At 47.7% G+C, this 20,290-nt stretch overlaps 1 protein-coding gene across 2 annotated transcripts in view; it reads left to right on the top strand.

Moving 5' to 3' along the window:
• The first annotated feature begins 2,042 nt into the window (after positions 1-2,042).
• Positions 2,043-20,290, top strand: part of LOC116055780 (glycogen debranching enzyme-like) — a 75,101-nt gene continuing 56,853 nt past the window's right edge. For both annotated transcript variants that reach the window (XM_031307801.2, XM_031307800.2), the window contains exons 1-4: positions 2,043-2,138; positions 2,604-2,814; positions 9,841-10,010; positions 11,266-11,469. In XM_031307801.2, coding sequence (XP_031163661.1) covers positions 2,099-2,138; positions 2,604-2,814; positions 9,841-10,010; positions 11,266-11,469 — 625 coding nt within the window. In that variant the 5' untranslated portion in view covers positions 2,043-2,098. The remainder of the gene's footprint in view (positions 2,139-2,603; positions 2,815-9,840; positions 10,011-11,265; positions 11,470-20,290) is intronic.

Here is a 20,290-nt window from a genome sequence, read left to right as displayed (position 1 = left end):
GTAAAATCGGCTAAAACTCATTTTTATCTCACCTGGTTGCTAGTAACACCCAGAGGCCTCAGGTTCTCTTTAAAGTGTTCAACTCTCTTGTTAACCCTTGTGAAACTGACCGTGCTGTGCCATCCATATTGTTGTGTGAAAACTTCCTGAAACACTTCATAGATAAAATTGTTAGCCTGAGCTTTTTATCCCCTGCTTTTACCAGTGACCCCTCTGTTCCTTCGTTATGCCCAGCTGTCTTCCAGCAGTTTGAGCCAGTTACATTACACGTTCTCTCGGACGTAGTTAAGCAGCTTCGTCCTGCAAACTGCCTGCTGGACAGTATCCCTGCCCGCTTACTCAAAGATGTCTTTAACACTGTTGGGTCTAGTATTTTTTCCCTGGTTAACACATCTCTCAGCTCAGGGTGTGTTCCAGCTGCTTTTAAACATGCTGTCGTGCAACCACTTTTAAAAAAGAAAAATCTGGATCCTTCAGTTTTGTCTAATTTTAGACCTATTTCTAAACTTCCCTTTTTATCTAAAATATTGGAGAAGGTTGTTTTTAATCAACTACAATCATTTTTAGATGATTTTAGTATTTATGAAAAGTTCCAGTCTGGTTTTAAGCCCCGCCACAGTACTGAAACTGCCCTTCTAAGAGTCCATAACGACCTTCTCTTAGCGGTTGACTCAGGAAACTCCGCTGTTTTAGTGCTCTTAGATTTGACTGCTGCCTTTGACACTGTCAACCACTCTATCCTCTTATCCCGACTCAAACAAAGTGTTGGCATTACGGGCATAGCCCTAAAATGGTTTGAATCTTACTTGGCAGATAGGAGTTTTGCTGTCCACCTTGGGAATTGCTCTTCATCTGCTGCCCCTCTTTCTTGTGGGGTCCCCCAAGGTTCCATTTTGGGACCCATGCTCTTTTCTCTGTACATGCTGCCCTTAGGGTCCATTTTAGATTACTGTAACTCTTTGTATGTTGGATTGGATCAGTCATCCCTTCGTCGGTTACAGTTAGTCCAGAACGCAGCAGCTCGACTTTTAACTGGGACAAAAAAGTGCGACCACATCACACCGGTTTTGGCCACGCTCCACTGGCTTCCTGTTTGTTTCAGGATCAAATTTAAAATTGTATTAATTGTTTTCAAGATCTTAAATGGGTTGTCGCCTTCTTATTTATCAGAGCTTTTACATGTCCACACACCTGTCAGAGCACTGAGGTCTTCCAATCAGATGCTCCTCGATGTGCCCAGATCCAGGTTAAAAAACAAAGGTGACCGAGCCTTTGCAGTGGCTGCTCCAAACCTCTGGAATGGTCTACCTATTAATGTAAGAACAGCTCAGACCATTGAAACATTCAAGTCCTTGCTTAAGACCCATTACTATGCTTTGGCTTTCAAATCAAGTTGAGCTTTGATATCTTGACCTTGTTGTTGTGCTGTTGGTTATTTTGTATTGTATACTGTGTATTGTTTGTGTATATTATCTAATTGATTTTGAACTTTGTTAAGCACTTTGGTCAACTATGGTTGTTTTTAAACGTGCTATATAAATAAAAAAATTGAACTGAACTGAACTGAATACCTGGGGGGCATGAATCTGGGATATTTTCAACAGAATGTCAATACTTAACTTTCAGTGTGGTCGTTATGTTGTCAGATAGCAGCCTGGCTCCATGTCGGTTTGGGTGGAGACCATCATGTTTCAGCAGGCTGGGCCTCTCCCAGAACAAGTTGAAGTTGTCTATATATTTGTTTGTTTTTTCTGTATTTATTGTTTATTTCATATTAATGTTAAATATGTGTGTTTGTTTGTTTATGTGTGCACCGTTCACCAAGGCAAATTCCACATAAGTGCACTTATTGTGGCATATTATATTATGTGAAGCATAAAGGCTTGTTCATGGGAAGGCAGTTTTAGTAACAAAAAAATCAATTTACTTTTTATTATGTATCAATAGTTTGTCAGACGAGGTCCTCCATAAAGTGTGCAGAGCTGTCTCATGTTACCAGGCTATGTCAGTGCTGTCTCTCTCTCCAGCCTAAATAGAACAGGACAGCATAGAGGTCAGCTGACCGAGCACAGGTCCGCTGCTGCTGCTGCTCATTGCCATGGAGAGACTGGAGCGAGCTCTGTTCCGTCTGGAACAAGGTAGGACTACTATGCACTTAAAGCGAAGCATGTGCTGCACACACTACACCACAAATATATAGCACCGCTATATTTTCAGCTAGAAGTACAATGCAACTGTACTAAACCTAAATAATACAACACACTCACCATGTCTTACATGTTTAACCTTTCAAAGTGTGGTCCTGCAACTGGGTCACTTTTTTCCAGTCTGGTCTTTTCAATGCAAGGCTATCTGATTATGCCATTAATTCATCTTTTCAACCTGTTATTCAGTCAGGAAGTTTCACAGGGAGCAAGGCTCTTTATTTTAGATTTAACATAAATGAGGAAAGGAATGGTTATACTCATACCCAATGCTGCTTTCAAATTGAATTAATTAGTCATTTTAAAGAACCCTTATTGTAAACAGGTGAAATACAGCCTGACTTGCACCATGGGTTAACAGTGTATTCTGGTAGTCCTCATTTCTCCTGCTGTTTTCAGGCTTTGAGTTGCAGTTCCGTCTTGGCCCTACCCTCCAGGGTACGGAAGTCCAGGTCTACACCAACTACCCTGCAAAAGGCCACAAGTTTGATCGCCTAAAGTTCCGTCCTTTGGACTGGGTCTACCCAAATGGCTGGGAGGATGACTGTGATAAATACTGCAGACTGGACCTAATGGTGGCTGGATCCTACCAGTACTACTTCTCCTGTGGGTAAGTTGCTTTGTCACCACTACTGCATTATTATATATTCAATAATTCGTGTATATCATATACTTGATATTTTATTACTACTGTTTAGTACTTCTGTACTGTCACTTCCCTTTATTACTTATTTACTTAAAGGTGCTCTAAGCGATGTCACACGTTTTTAGGCTACAACATTTATTGTCACATACAGCAAACATCTCCTCACTATCCCCTAGCTGCCTGTCCCCTGAACACACTGTAAAAAAACATCTCAATATCTGCTAGCTGCCTGTCCCCTGAACACACTGTAAAAAACATCTCTTCACTATCTGCTAGCTGCCTGTCCCCTGAACACACTGTAAAAAAACGCGGTCTCTGCAGACAGCCCAGGCTCCACAAATGGCAACAAAAACAAACTGCGCCAACCTGCACCACCAAACATAACAACCAGTGTTCCAGGCAATAACCGACAAGAAGGATTTGGGGGTGGGGGTTGGGGGGGTTACTGCACAGAGGGGAGGGGAAGGGGACGGGGTGAGGAGGAGGGAGGGGCGAGCTAGCCTCCGTTTTGTTTGACAATACTTTGAACGTCAACAAGAAGTGACATCACCCAACATCGCTTAGAGCACCTTTAAAGTGGCTATATGTAACTTTCAGTGTGTGTTGATTTTAGTGGCCGCTTTGGACAAAAGCGGTAATGTTTTTTTAAACATTACAGAAGCATCGTTGCATTTCAAGTGTTGCATATGGTAATTTAGCCTACTTGTGTCTCGTGAGCTAAACCGGGTATCACTGTCACTGTGTCACGAGCTAAAGCATTAATAGATTGTTGTAGCAACCAACGTAATAATAACTTAGATTAATATAGTGCATTTCATAAAACCCAAGGACGCTTTACACAAGTACAGGGGGACAAGGGCAAAGAAAATAGTAGGCCAACACAAACACGGACTAAAAGGAATAACACGTCCGCTCTAAATGGAAGGAGGGACGTAATTTAATGTTGGCTACTGACGTACAACTACATCGCGCATTGTAAAGTCATTTTATGAATGAAATAGAAATATTACGTACCTGAGGGCCAATTTGGGGTGGGTTTTGAATAATTTACAATCCCCCGAAGTTGATTTGCATTTTCACCTGTCGTCTTTCACTTTCTCTGTTAGCTTTTAGTTCATTTAATTTCCTTCTTTCCTGTGATGGTCCTGCCCCAGTATCAGCCATAACTACAACAGATAACTTCTGAAATAATAAAATACAATTAGGCCTAGCCTAGAAATCTCTTGCTACCTTTTACCTGGCTGGATATGCTAACACAGGCTTTTCTGGTGTTACAAAGAAATCTGTGACCCTTCAGAATGTGTTACTGTAGCGCTGTCTGTCGTAAAAGATTCTGTGACTTTGCGGGAAAAATTGGACCCGGGCAACGGCATCAATAAAACTACGTTAAAATAGCGATCTTTTCACTGTTATTCTCACATGCTAGTATGTGCACATGCTACAGTACTACTGATCATGATCGCATCTTAGCAGCAAACTAAACTCCCCTTAATATTGACAGGACAGAAACACATATTTTGACTAACCAGAGGAAATTGCATTTGGAGACTGCTTATTAAAAATAAAAGTCCCAACAGCTCTAATGGACTATGGGATTCTTGAGGAAGGTAGCTATATTATTCCAAAAGAGAAGCTACTGTACAAGCTCAGAAACTGGAGACTTCAGAGGAAGTATCATTCGCCACCCATTCGTAGACTTAAAAGTGGACAATTGAATATATGCTACATAAATTAAGTTTATAACAAAGTGAATGAGGGCAAACTCTTCAGTCATACATTACGGGGGGTCCAGTGTTGCAATCAGCAGGGGAAAAAGGACCCAAATGCAGAGAGAGACAGGCAGGCAGGAGCAGTGTTGAAACCAAAAAAAAAAAAAAAAAAAACAATACCGGGGAGAAAAAGGAGACACGGAAAACTGACTGACGCGGACACACACAAACTGACACAAGGGGATACAAAACGATCTGACAAGAGACAAAGGGAACACAGGGGTTAAATACATGAGGTAATGAACAAATGAGGGACAGGTGACACGACAGGTGAAACACATCAGGGCGGGGCAGGACAATCAACAAAGGCGGGAACACAAAAAGTAAAACTAGACATGACAGGACAGAAAACAGACTATCAAAATAAAACAGGAAACAGGAACCACCGACAAAAACCTGAAATCAACTAAACACAGAAACTTAACACAGAACACAGAAATTAACCAAAACATACACAATAAACCAGGAGATAAGTAAACAGAAATATACAGAATATACAAACACAGGGAACATGCACAAATAAACAATAAAGACGACAGAAATGAACAAACTGGTAACAGAAATATCCCTAAACCGTAACAGAGCCCCCCCCTCAAGGGCGGATATCAGACGTCCAAAAAAGAAACTAACAACCCAGGGAGGGCGAAAGAGAGTTCGGGGGAGGCAGAAAGTCGCTGGGGACCAGGAAGCAGAAAATCACTGGCACACAGGGAACAGAGAGTCACTGGGGCACAGGAAACAGAGGGCCGGTGAGGCCTGGGGGAAACAGAGGGGCCACTTGGGACAGGGAACAGAGAGTCACTGGGGAAAACAGAGCGGGGCCACTCGGGGGAACACAGAGCGGGGCCACTCGGAGGAACACCGAGGGGGATTCTGGCCACCGGCGACAAAGGCAGAATCCCTCTGGCGGCCTGCGACTGAGGCAGAAACCTTCTGGCCACCGCCGGCGAAGGCAGAATCTCTCAGGTGGCTGTACTGGACGTCGAGGGCACTCAGGCGGCCAGGCAGGATGTCGAGGGCAGCACCCCTCTGGGGGCCTTGCAGGTCGGCCAAGGCGGAGCCCCTTGGGAGGCTGCGCAGGTGAAGGGGCAGCTGGGCCGGGACCAGGCGACGGGTCAGCTGGGCCGGGGCCTGGCGACGGGTCAGCTGGGCCGGAGTCAGGCGACAGGTCAGCTGGGCCGGAGTCAGGTGGCCAGGCAACCGGGGCAGAGGTTGACTGGGGTGCCAACAGGACACGAGAGGCAGGAGTCAGTCTGGCCGCCGACAGGGCACGAGGGGCAGGAGTGGGCCTGACCGCCGACAATGCACGAGGGGCAGGAGTGGGCCTGACCGCCGACAGGGCACGAGGGGCAGGAGTGGGCCTGACCGCCGACAGGGCACGAGGGGCAGGAGTGGGCCTGACCGCCGACAGGACACGAGGGGCAGGAGTCGGCCTGACCACCACAGGCAAAGTCTCAGGGGCGCAGAACAAAGGCAAAGTCCTAGGGGTGGTCTCAAGGGCGGTCTCAGGGGTGGTCACAGGGGTGCCGGAGACCGGCAAAGTCTCAGAGGCGGTCTCAGGGGCTATAGCCAGTTCAGGGGGGCTGGACACCAGCCAGGATTCAGGAGAGTGGCCAGCCAGCCGGGGACTAGAGAGGCTGCTAGCTAACCTAGGCTCAGGTGGGTTGTTAGCTAGCTTGGATTCAGGGAGGCTGCTAGCCAGCCGGGGATCAGGAAAGCTGCTAGTATCCCTGATCAAGGACCGCCTTGGGACACAAGGAAACTCGGGGACACTAGGAAACTCGGGGACACTAGGAAACTCTAGGACACTCTCGGGGACACTAGGAAGCTCGGGGAAGCTGGGCAGTGCTGGGACACTGGGCAGCTTGGGGACACTAGGAAGCTCAGGGACACTAGGAAGCTCGGGGACACTGGGCAGCTCGGGGACACTGGGAAGCTTGGGGACACTGGGAAGCTTGGGGACACTAGGAAGCTCGGGGACACTAGGAAGCTCGGGGACACTAGGAAGGCTGCTAGCAAGCCTGGAGTCAGGGGGGTTACTAGGTGGCCTGGATTCGGGGAGGTTGCTAGCTAGCTGGGGCTCTGAGAGGCTGCTAGCCAGCCTAAATTCAGGGGGGCTGCTAGCTAGCCTGGGATCTGGGAGAGTGCTAGCTAGCCTGGACTCAGGGGGGTTGCTAACTAGCCTGGGCTCAGGAAGGCTGCTAGCTCGCTGGGGCTCAGAGAGGCTGCTAGCCAGCCGGGGATCAAGAAGGCTGCTAGCTAGCCTGGATTCAGGGGAGCTGCTAGCTAGCTGGGGCTCAGGGAGGTTGCTAGCTAGCTGGGGCTCAGGAAGGCTGCTAGCTAGCCTGGATTCAGGGGAGATGCTAGCTAGCAGAGAATCAGGGGGGTTGCTAGCTAGCCGGGGCTCAAGAAAGTTGCTAGCTAGCCTGGATTCAGGGGGTTTGCTAGCTAGCCTGGATTTAGGGAGGTTGCTAGCTAACCGGGGCTCAGGGAGGTTGCTAGCTAGCCCGGATTCAGGGAGGTTGCTAGCTAGCCTGGATTCTGGGGAGATGCTAGCTAGCGGGGAATCAGGGGGATCGCTAGCTAGCAGGGGCTTAGGGGGATCGCTAGCTAGCAGGGGCTCAGGGAGGTTGCTAGCCAGCTTGGATTCAGGTGGGCTGCTAGCTAGCCGGGGATTAGGGAGGCTGCTAACTAGCTCGGGGTCAGGAGAGCTGCACGCCAGCTCGGAGTCAGGAGAGCTGCACGCCAGCCCAGGGTCAGGAGAGCTGCACGCCAGCCCAGGGTCAGGAGAGCTGCACGCCAGCCCAGGGTCAGGAGAGCTGCACGCCAGCCCAGGGTCAGGAGAGCTGCACGCCAGCCCAGGGTCAGGAGAGCTGCACGCCAGCCCGGGAACAGAAGGGTTGCACGTCAGCTCGGGAACAGAAGGGTTGCACGTCAGCTCGGGAACAGAAGGGTTGCACGTCAGTTCGGGAACAGAAGGGTTGCACGTCAGTTCGGGGACGCTAGGGAACGAGGACTCTGGGGTGAAGAGCGGGGCATTGTGACGGGAGCCATGTCTTCCTCTTCCCCGTCTGCGACCTCCGCGGGTCCCAGAGAAAACAGCCAGGCGGGTACCCTCATAGGACGGCTGGTGGTTGGGGGCATACGCTGACTGGGCCTCTGAGTAATCCAACAAGCGTTCTGGGGAAGCCGGAGGGGAAGTGGGCGGATCGACAATACATGCCCCGACTGCCACAGCGTTTGCCGACTGGGGAGGAAGCAGGCTGGTGGGTGAGTCACTGGAGGTGGCTTGAAAAAAGTGATTTAGCCAGTGCTTAATAACCTCCAACTGGGGAACAAAGTGACTCACCCACGGTCTCTCCGACAACCACTGCTGCTGGATGGTGAACTTCTCCAGGAGAGGGGGGTGCGGTCCAGCCGAACTCCAAAACCTTCTTCTTAAAGAGAAGCTTCTCCGCTGGGTCCATGTCTGGTCAGATCGTTCTGTTGCAATCAGCAGGGGAAAAAGGACCCAAACGCAGAGAGAGACAGGCAGGCAGGAGCAGTGTTGAAACTCAAAGATTTATTTCCTCCAGAAAACAAAAACAAATCTAGGGAGTCCTGTGAGCTGTAGGCAAAAACCAATACCGGGGAGAAAAAGGAGACACGGAAAACTTTCTGACGCGGACACACACAAACTGACACAAGGGAATACAAATGATCTGACAAGAGACAAAGGGAACACAGGGGTTAAATACATGAGGTAATGAACAAATGAGGGACAGGTGACACGACAGGTGAAACACATCAGGGCGGGGCAGGACAGTCAACAAACACAAAAAGTAAAACTAGACATGACAGGACAGAAAACAGACTATCAAAATAAAACAGGAAACAGGAACCACCGACAAAAACCTGAAATCAACTAAATACAGAAACTGAACACAGAACACAGAAATTAACCAAAAAATACACAATAAACCAGGAGATAACTAAACAGAAATATACAGAATATACAAACACAGGGAACATGCACAAATAAACAATAAAGACGACAGAAATGAACAAACTGGTAACAGAAATATCCCTAAACCGTAACATCCAGCATCTTAAGGGCCTTTCAGACCAAACACGGTTTGCGCCGCGCTTGCTGCTCGGTTCAACGCACATCTAGAGCATGCTGCGCCGAAAGTTCAACCAGGTTGAATTTTGCCCGCAGTTTGCTTAACGCAGCGAAACACTGTCGTGGCGCGGCGCTAGCCATTGGAAACAATAGCTTTCAGAGCGCAGCGGTGTGCTGCCACCTTTGGTCTGAAAGGCCCTTTAGGTAGTAGGTGGAACCCTATAAAAAAAATAAAAAATAGATATAAAATATAACTTAACAAATTATCTACAACTATTTTACAGCCACAAATTTAAAATGAAGCGCTAATAGTCAATGTTGCTGATCTGGGAATGTAGGAAATACTCTGCCACACCAGGATCAGCAGGTTGGTGTGGCACCTTATACAGGCAGCCGGACATAATCACACCTGGCACAAAGTCTGTATAAAAGCTTGTTTTGTAAAAACAAATGATGAGTAATTTTTCAGTATCCAGCAGACACTTGTTGGATGTTCGGCAAAACACAGAACACACGGTAAACAGAACGATAAGGGCCGTGGGCCAGACACAATGCGCCCCCCGATGCACATACAAGTTTCAGAATCGCCAACCACAAACGTGCATTTTGAGCATCAACAATGTGATTAACCTGGTTGGTTCACAGTGACAGTTACAGTAAGTGACAATTATCTCCACACCTAGTTTACAAAAGGACTGAGTGAAACAGATCACCCTCCAGACTGTTGCACTGAAAAACATCAGTCCAGATGTAGTGAACAGCAGCAGTAACCCATTGGTTTATATTTAACATGTGCATCAGTGATGCTGCGGTTTAAACAGACTGTGCTTACGTGTGTACAAGTGAACAACTTGTGCATCAGAGATCTGTGCATGACACACTCTCCTGTGTTGATGTGTTTACTGTTGCTCGGAAGCTTGGAACATGGAAATTAACAAACAAGTGCAAGCGCAATAAATGGACTACAGTGCCTGGTCAATTTACACTGTAACCATTGCACTGACCATCATTTAGAGCTACTTCTTTACATGTACAGGCATGCATGTCCAATCCATTTGGTGTTCATGCATTAACTGATATGTGTCAATTGTGAGTGTTTATTTTTTGTTTGTTTTACAGGGATAAAGAGAAAGTGGGTGGAGGTTACATCATAGTAGATCCAGTGCTAAGGGTGGGAGCCAATGATGTCATCCTTCCACTGGACTGCATCTGCAGCCAAACATACTTGGCCAAGTGCCTCGGCCCGCTGGACAAATGGCTTGACAGGGTCAGGGTCGCAAAGGAGACTGGTAAGTGGGCCAGCAAACAAACAAACTGATGAACCAACACAGAGCAATTTTCCTATAAAAAAAAGTTTCAATACAATACAAGTATTTTACATTTACGATTCAGATATTTGGATATTTTGTCAATATATTTAATATATTGTTGACCAGCAGTGAAGCACAATTGATTATTATTCCCTCCAATGAATCACATTTTTAAGGAGTTAAGGTGCATGAAAACTCATCAATATTTGCACATGCATCCGAACTGGCGAAAACTTGCTTTTTTGCTTGGGTATATATGGCTCAATAGCACCCCTTACAAATGTTCAAAGTTGAAGCCCCCTCCTTTAAATTTCATATGCACAAAAGGAAATTGGTACGGATATGTAACATTGAGACATATTAAAAATACTATTGGGGCTGTACCCTAAACTCAATAGGAAGTCAGCCACTCTGAGTTTACAGTTCAATTAAAGTGCATTTTTTGCCATTTCTAGGAGTCATACTTTAACAAACTCTTTCTATAGATTAAACCAGATCGACTTAAAAAAAAATCGGTGCAATCTACAGACCTTAAAGGAACACGCCGACTTATTGGGACTTTAGCGTATTCCCCGTATCCCCCAGAGTTAGATAAGTCCATACATACCCTTCTCATCTCCGTGCGTGTCGTAACTCACCGACTGCACCCACCGCTAGCCTAGCTTAGCACAGATCCTGGAGGTTACCGGCTCCAACTAGCCTACTGCTCCCAATAAGTGCCAAAATAACGCCAACATTTTCCTATTTACATGTTGTGATTTGTATAGTCAGAGCGTGTACAAATAACAAGATCACATGAGACACAGCCATCTTCTAACCGTATACATACTGGGAACTATATTCTCAGAAGGCGAAGCACTGCTACTTGGGAAGAGTGATTAGCGCAACACCTGAAAAACACTGTTGTTACTATCTGCTCCTCACCACAGGGCTTCTCAGGTGCAGTGATTTCTCTCCCAAATGATTTGCCCAAAATGTGTCAATCAAACTTCAGTAATGGTGTAAGATCTGCCCCCAGAGACAGATTAACCTATCTGATTTATTTTCCGTGCATTGATCTCTTATGGGACTTTTTTCTGTGCTTTGTTTGTATGAACTCTGGCAGGTGCCTCTATGACTGACCTATCCAACCCAGTGACCTTAACCCATGACTTTAAGCTATATCTAAAATGTTACTATTATATATAATATATACACACACAAATAATCACTCTCTTGGCTCTGTTCTGTGTAGGTTACAACATGATCCACTTCACCCCGCTGCAGAAGCTTGGTGTGTCTGGCTTCTGCTACTCCATGGCTGATCAGCTGGAGTTAAACCCTGACTTCTCGCCTGAGGGGAAGCACTATACCTGGGGAGATGTCGGTAATCTGGTGGAGACGCTGAGGAAAGACTGGAACATGGTCTGCATCAGTGATGTGGTCTATAATCACACAGGTAATGTCGCAGTTAGATTACTGAACGACGGCTGTGTCGTTTGGAGTCGTTTTGATTCCCTTTTCATACTGGATATCTTGTTCCTATGTAAGAGGAGAGGGGGGCCTTTAGGGCTGCAACTAACAATTATTTTCATTGTTGATTAAAGTGGCTATATGTTATGTGGCTATACAGTTTGTGTTGATTCTAGTGACTGCTTTGCACAAAAGCGGCAAAGGCAGGCTCTGGGGACGTGGAATGTCACCTCTCTGTGTGCTGTGGGGGAAGGAGCCAGAACTTGTGCGGGAGGTGGAGATCTGGTGGGGCTTACCTCAATGCACAGTCTCAGTTCTGGATAGGGGTGTGAGGTGCCGGGGGGGTGTGGGGATACTCACAAGCCCCCGGCTGAGCGCAGCTAAAAACTCTCAAACTCAAACTGTTGTTTGTGCATATGCACCAAACAAAAGCTCAGAGTATTCAGCCTTCTTGGAGACCTTGAGTGAAGTCCTGCATGGGGCTCCAGTGGGGGACTTGAACGCGCACGTGGGCAATGATGGAGTCACCTGGAGAGGTGTGATTGGGAGGAAAGGCCTCCCTGATCTAAACCCTAATGGTTGTTCGTTGTTGGACTTCTGTGCTAGTCATGGATTGTCCAGAACGAACACCATGTTCGAACATAGGGATGCTCATAAGTGTACTTGGTACCAGAGCACCCTAGGCCAAAGGTCAATGATCGATTTTATAATCGTATCATCTGATCTGATGCCGTATGTTTTGAACACTCGGGTGAAGAGAGGGGCAGAGCTGTCAACTGATCACCATCTGGTGGTGAGTTGGGTCAGGGGATGGGGGAAGACTCTGGACAGACTTGGTAAGCCCAAATGGGGTAGTGTGGGTAAACTGGGAATGTCTGGAGGAGGCTCCTGTCCGACAGACTTTAAACTTACACCTCCGGCGGAGCTTTTCGTTCATCCCATGTTCAAAGTTTCCATTGCTGAAGCTGCGGCAGGGAGCTGTGGTTGTAGGGTCTTAGGTGCCTCAAGGGGAGGTAACCCTCGAACTCCGTGGTGGACACCGGTGGTCAGGGAAGCCGTCCGACTAAAGAAGGAGTCTTTCCGGGATATGTTATCCCAGAGGACTCCAGAGGCAGTTGCAGGGTACCGAAGGGCCCTAAGGGCTGCAGCCTATGCCGTGAAAGAGGCAAAGTAGTAGAGTAGACATGGAGAAGGACTTTCGGTCGGCACCAAGATGCTTCTGGAAAACCGTTCGCCACTTTAGGAGGGGGAAGCGGGGAACCATCAAAGCTGTGTACAGTAAGGATGGGACGCTATTGACCTCAACTGAGGAGGTAATAGGGCGGTGGAAGGAGCACTTTGAGGAACTCCTAAATCCAACAAATACGCCCTCTATGTTAGAGGCAGAGCTGGAGGATGATGGGGGATTGTCGTCAATTCCCTGGTGGAAGTCACTGAGGTAGTCAAACAACTTCACAGTGGCAAAGCCCCAGGGATTGATGAGATCCGTCCAGAAATACTGAAAGCTCTGGGGAATATCCTGTTTGTGATATTCATGAACAGGATATCGAGGTGTAGTCAGGGTGGGGAGAGGTTGCAGTTCGGTGGGCTGGGGATCTCATCGCTGCTTTTTGCAGATGATGTGGTCCTGATGGCATCATCGGCCTGTGACCTTCAGCACTCACTGGATCGGTTCGCAGCCAAGTGTGAAGCGGCTGGGATGAGGATCAGCACCTCTAAATCTGAGGCTATGGTTCTCAGCAGGAAACCGATGGAGTGCCTTCTCCAGGTAGGGAAAGAGTCCTTACCCCAAGTGAAGGAGTTTAAATACCTTTGGGTCTTGTTCGCGAGTGAGGGGACAATGGAGCGGGAGATTGGTCGGAGAATCGGCGCGGTATCGGGGGCGGCATTACATTCACTTTATCGCACCGTTGTGACGAAAAGAGAGCTGAGCCAGAAGGCAAAGCTCTCAATCTACCAGTTAATTTTCGTTCCTACCCTCACCTATGGTCATGAAGTCTGGGTCATGACCGAAAGAACAAGATCCAGGGTACATGCGGCCAAAATGGGTTTCCTCAGGAGGGTAGCTGGCGTCTCCCTTAGAGATAGGGTGAGAAGCTCAGTCATCCGTGAAGATCTTGGAGTAGATCTGCTGCTCCTTTGCTTCGGCGCCTCCCTAGGGAGGTGTTCCAGGCACGTCCAGCTGGGAGGAGGCCTCAGGACTAGGTGGAGGGATTATATCTCCAACCTGGCCTAGGAACGCCTCAGGATCCCCCAGTCGGAGCTGGTTAATGTGGCTTGGGAAAGGAAAGTTTGGGATCCCCTGCTGGAGCTGCTGCCCCCGTGACCCGACCAATCCTGTAATTGTCTCCCCGACCGATTGTGACTCACGTTATCACCGATTGTCTTTCACTTTCCCTTTCAGCTTTTAGTTGTTCTTCGTTTAATTTCCTTCTTTCCTGTGATGGTTGTGCCCCAGTATATCAGCCATAACTAAAGCAGATAACTTCTAAAATAACATTAAAAAACAATTAGGCCTATATAAAGAAATCTCCTTTCCTTTTACCTGGCTCAAAAGGCTGGATATGCTAACACTGGCTTTCCAGTGTTAGAAAGAAATCTGTGACCCGTTAGCATGTGTTACTGTAGCTCTGTCTACCTACCGCAAATCATTCTGTGAGTTTCAGAATCATTAAAAACTTACATATAGTCACTTTAATCTGTTGATTATTTTCTCGATTAATCGATTAGTTGTTTGGTCTGTAAAATGCCAGAAAATGGTGAAACATGTCGATCAGTGTTTCCCAAAGCCCAAGCCTCAAATGTCTTGTCCACAACTCAAAGATCTTCAGTTTAGTGTCACAGAGGAATGAAAAACTGGAAAATATTCCCATTTAAGAAACTGGAATCAGAGGACTTTTTTTCATAATAAATGACATGTCTGTGCCCAGAGGCCCATTGTCTCATAATCGTTCGTGATTATACAGTAGTTTTGATTCATGGTACTGATTTGATTTTTGGATAACAGTTGAGTCGCTGAAAATTTGTAACAACAAATGTTTTGAGAGCTCCATACTGTGCATTTGCTTTCTAGTCTCACCTTATGTCCAGGCTGGTCTTTTTGAGTTGAGGCAGAAGGTGTCAGGAGTTTCAGGGGATGTAGGACCCAAATGCAAGATGGCAGAAAACAAGAGTAATCTGAAGGATTTATTAAAATGAAATCCAATGAACAAAAGGTGTCCTGGAACAGCAGGCAAAAATCCAACAAAAACAGAAACAGGCAGAATCCAAAACAGGAACAGGCAAAACATCAGGAACACCGAGACCAACAGGGTAGATGACACACAGACACTCCAAACAACATACAATGATCTGACAACAGACAAGGGAAAGACAGAGACTAAATACAAGAGGTAACAAGGACTAACAAGGGACAGGTGATACAACAGGTGGAACACATCAGGGCGGGGCAGAACAATCAGACAGGCGGGAAAACAGAAAACAGGAAGTAAATTGGACAAGACAAGTGAGAACAAACAGATTACAAAATAAAACAGGAAACACAAAGTCACAAGCGTGACAGAACCCCCCTCTTAAGGGACGGCTCCCAGACGGCCCAAAAACCAAAACATTTTTATCAATGTCCACAAAGGATCAAAGAGCCCAGAAAGGACGAACAAAAACGGGAGCGGGACTTGGGGCCCGGGGAACAGAGAGTCACAGGGGCACAGGGAACAGAGAGTCACTGGGGCTCAGGGAACAGAGAGTCACTGGGGCAAAACGCCCTGGGTCACAGGGAACAGAGAGAGACCGTCAACAGGGGCAGAGAGGCCTCGGCAACAGGGGGCAGAGAGGCCTCGGCAACAGGGGGCAGAGAGGCCTCGGCAACAGGGGGCAGAGAGCAGAAACGAAGGTAGAATCCCTCTGGCGGCCTGCGACGGAGGCAGAAACCTTCTGGCCACCGGCGACGAAGGCAGAATCTCTCAGGTGGCCGTACAGGTTGGCGAAGGTAGAACCCCTCAGGCGGCCAAGCAGGACGGCGAGGACTCCGAGGTGGCCGTCGACGAAGGTAAAACCCCTCTGGAGGGCAGCGGTGAAGGCCAATCCCCTCAGGCGGCTGTCCGCGAAGGCGAAACCCCTCTGGAGGCCGTCCGCAAAGGCGAAATCCATCAGAAGGCCGGCGGCGAAGGCAAATCCCTTCTGAAGACTGGCGGCGAAGGCGAATCCCTTCTGAAGACTGGCGGCGAAGGCGAATCCCTTCTGGTGGCCAGGCAGGCTCCGCAGATGAAGGGGCAGCTGGGCTGAAGACAGACGACGGGTCAGCTGGGCTGGAGACAGGCGACGGGTCAGCTGGGCCAGTGTCTGCCAACAAGGTAACAGGATCAGTAACAGACAACAAGGCAACAGGGTCAGGAGTCGGCAACTCCGCCGACAGGGTAACTGGAGCATTAGTCGGCCGGACCACCGACAAAACACGGGGAGCAGGAGTCGGCCGGACTGCCGACAGGACACGGGGGGCAGGAGTCGGCCTGACCGCCGACAGGACACGAGGGGCAGGAGTCGGCCTGACCGCCACAGGCAAAGTCTCATGGGGGCAGAACAAAGGCAAAGTCACTAGGGAGGTCTCTGGGACTCCGGAGACCAACAAAGCCTCAGGGACAGTCTCTGGGACGCCGGAGACCAGCAAGGCCTCTGGCTTGCCCGTAGACGTGGACTCTGGGCGGTCTGTCGACGTAGACTCTGGGAGGGTGGTCATCGAAGACTCTGGACGACTGGAAGACTCCAGCAGAGCAGTCAACGGAGACTCTGGAAGGCTGCACGTCAGCAGCGGTTCTGGGCGGCTGCACGTCAGCGGCGGTTCTGGAAGGCTGCACATCAGCGGCGGTTCTGGAAGGCTGCACATCAGCGGCGGTTCTGGAAGGCTGCACATCAGCGGCGGTTCTGGGAGGCTGCACGTCAGCGGAGATTCTGGGAAGCTGCTAGCCAGCCAGGGATCTGTGAGGCTGCTAGCCAGCCGGGAATCAGGGATGCTGCGAACCAGCTGGGGATCTAAGAGGCTGCTAGCCCGCCGGGGTTCAGAGAAGCTGCTAGCCAGCTGAAGCTCAGGGCGGCTGCTAGCCAGCCGGGATTCTGGGATCAAGGACAACCTGGGGACACGAGGGAACTCAGGAACACTAGGAAGCTTGGGGAAGCTAGGAAGCTCGGGGAAGCTGGGCAGTGCTGGGGAACTGGGCAGCTTGGGGACACTAGGAAGGCTGCTAGCAAGCCTGGGGTCTGGGAGAGTGCTAACTAGCCTGGACTCAGGAGGGCTGCTAGCTAGCTTGGGCTCAAGAAGGCTGCTAGCTAGCCTGGATTCAGAAGAGCTGCTAACTAGCCTGGACTCAGGGAGGTTGCTAGCTAGCTTGAATTCAGGAGGGCTGCTAGCTAGTTTGGGCTCCAGGGGGCTGCTAGCTAGCCTGGATTCAGAAGAGCTGCTAACTAGCCTGGGCTCAGGAAGGCTACTAGCTAGCCGGGACTCAAGAAAGTTGCTAGCTAGCCTGGATTCAGGGGGTTTGCTAGCTAGCCTGGATTTAGGAAGGTTACTAGCTAGCCGGGGCTCAGGGAGGTTGCTAGCTAGCTTGAATTCAGGAGAGCTGCACGTCAACCCGGAGTCAGGAGAGCTGCACGTCAACCCAGGGTCAGGAGAGCTGCACGCCAGCCCGGGAACAGAAGGGTTGCACGTCAGCTCGGGAACAGAAGGGTTGCACGTCAGCTCAGGCTCAGAAACACAGGTTAGCTCAGGCACACAGGTTAGCTCAGGCTCAGGAACACAGGTCAGCTCAGGCTCAGGAACACAGGTCAGCTCAGGCTCTGGCTCGCTGGACAGCACAGGCTCGAGGCCGCTGGACAGCGAGGACTCTGGGCTGAAGAGAGGATGAAGCAGGGCATGGCGTCGGGAGCTATGTTGTCTTCTACCCCATCTCCGGCCTCCACGGTTCCCAGGGAATATGGCTAGGCGAGTTCCCTCAAAGGATTGCTTGCAGTTGAGGGTATCTGCTGAACGGGTAGCTGATGAGCTGACAGATAGGAGGTCAGGGGAGCTGCTAGTAGCTGTACTAGACTTTTCCCTTCCAGCTGAAAGGCTGGCTGCTTTGGCCTCCTCAGTCTTTTTAACCGACATGGCAAAATATTGAAACAAAGTCATATGGGTCTCTGGCTCTCCTCCAGGTAGAGAGACAGGACTGGGCGAAGCGGGCAAAGGAACAGACGGGGTCAAAAACAGAGAACCAGTAGCCACACTGCTAGCAGCCCAAAAAGCAGGCAGGCTAGTGGGTGCTAGCTGGCACTGGAGTAGACCGAAAACTTGAGAAGCCTTGGTGGAGCTAACAGGCGTAGACAAACACAACTCATTTGCAGGTGGAGGAGTTGGAGTGGAAAGAAAACGTTTAGCCCATGCAGGAATAGAGTCATTAAGCCAGGGTTTCTTTGACACCTTCTCACGAGCTTCCAACAAAATTGACTCCTTAAGGTACTCACTGGTAGCCTCCTTCCACAAGGTCTTCAGCTCAACTAGGTCAAAAAGTAAGTCACATAGTTCTTCTGACATAGCGTGTGCAGGCTCCATGTCCAGATCGGTTTGGAGCGGCAAAACAGTAGGACAGAAAAAACAAAAACTGGGAACCCACCGGAAAATAAGCCTCTTTGCTGGGTGCAATGTGGTCAGATCATTCTGTCAGGAGTTTCAGGGGATGTAGGACCCAAATGCAAGATGGCAGAAAACAAGAGTAATCTGAAGGATTTATTAAAATGAAATCCAATGAACAAAAGGTGTCCTGGAACAGCAGGCAAAAATCCAACAAAAACAGAAACAGGCAGAATCCAAAACAGGAACAGGCAAAACATCAGGAACACCGAGACCAACAGGGTAGATGACACATAGACACTCCAAACAACATACAATGATCTGACAACAGACAAGGGAAAGACAGAGACTAAATACAAGAGGTAACAAGGACTAACAAGGGACAGGTGATACAACAGGTGGAACACATCAGGGCGGGGCAGAACAATCAGACAGGCGGGAAAACAGAAAACAGGAAGTAAATTGGACAAGACAAGTGAGAACAAACAGATTACAAAATAAAACAGGAAACACAAAGTCACAAGCGTGACAGAAGGTTCGAAACCATTCGAACGTGGAGAATTGGAGGAGCTTATTGGAGGCGATGCAGATATGTACAATATTTATAAAGTTTAAGCAGTGTAATTTAATGGGTGACAGATTTGAAGACATTCTTCATATTTAAACACACTTCCCGAAATATACCGCCCTTATCCAACTTTGACTCAAATGTAGTAGTTCCGTTCCACAGGCATTCTACAAAAGTAGTTTACTGTCTCAGTTAAACAATTACTCCTGAACCCAAATTGTAATGAAAAGAAGAGCTTAATCTGATTAAGATAATCAATAGGCTGGTCAGTTACCCATCTCCTAACCATCTTAAAGGTAGGAGAAGGACTTAAGGTGATTGTGTGCTGACTGTATTGTTCTTGGGGTTATATATATATATATTATGTCTAGTTTGGATGGGTTATTATTTGGTTTGATTTAACTGACAGATGAAACATGAACAAGGGTAGGTGATAGCTAAAAAAGAAAAAACAAATGTGTATATGTATTTAAATACACAAGTAGAAAAAATAGGTAGGACCAGAAAGGTTCTTTTAACTTCTTCCTTCACTTTTTTGAACATGGGAATCCTTATTTGAATCATTTACAATTATTTTAAAAGATATGTTTGCTGAGTATTTAGTTTTTGTTGGTTTTTCTTGCTTGTTCTGAAATGTACATGCTCTTATTATGATTATTTGTTCAAAATAAAGTAAACTACTACTACAAAAGGTAAACAAATTAATATACAACCTTATTTGGGCCATATGAATTTATGAATTTGAGAATTTTAATGAGTTGTTTTATTAATTGCTGTGTTTGAGGAACTATTGCAAAGGTTGAACACACTGTGGGGGGTACAATGTGATATAGAGTGACTGTTGTTTTCTTCTGTGCTGTATCCTATTTTTATCTGCTGCTGCAGTGACTCAGTATGATGAGTGAAAAGTTATCCTGTCTTATTTTTAACAAGGATAGTGGCAGTGCTGCGGTGGAAACATACCACAGTTGGCCTTTCCAGCAGGCAGCTGTGGCTGTTGCATCACCGTCTCAGTTCCCTCATTGACATTTTGTCTCTATTCATGCTGAAGGTCATATACATAGATAGACTGCTAATAGAAACAGGGTGCACTTTGTCAAGACATGACAGCTAACTTCACGTAGAAAACCTACCCTCACGCAGAATTTTTATCATCAATATAGTTTGAATTCTGCTTATATTGTCAAGCAACTCAAAATTCAATTGTCAAGTCAAAGTCAAGTCAAAGCAATTTTATTTATATAGCCGGATATATCACAAATCACAAATTTGTCTCAAGGGGCTTTACAATATGTATAGCATACGACACCCTCTGTCCTAAGACCCTTGATTCCCAAAAAAAAAGAAAAGAAAAAGAAAAATTCTTACAGGAAAAAAAAGGACTACACCTCAGGAAGAGGTACTGAGGAGGGATCACTCTACCAGGACACACAGATATCATTTACAGAATATAACAACAAGTAAAATTACAGTATAGCCAATCAGGATGACATAATTATAGAATAGATTGTAAATAAAAATAAGCAAAGGGAAGGATGTCAAGCAACTCCCAGGTGTTGCAAAACAGGTAGAACCTGAGCCACACAACCAGTGTTATAGTATTCGAGATCGGTCTTGGTCTCAAGACCAGTCTCAAGA

Source organism: Sander lucioperca, chromosome 23 (assembly GCF_008315115.2).
Source record: "Sander lucioperca isolate FBNREF2018 chromosome 23, SLUC_FBN_1.2, whole genome shotgun sequence".
Lineage (NCBI taxonomy): Eukaryota > Metazoa > Chordata > Actinopteri > Perciformes > Percidae > Sander > Sander lucioperca.
The sequence above is the reverse complement of the archived record's forward strand: the minus strand, read 5'-3'. Positions and strand labels throughout refer to the sequence as shown.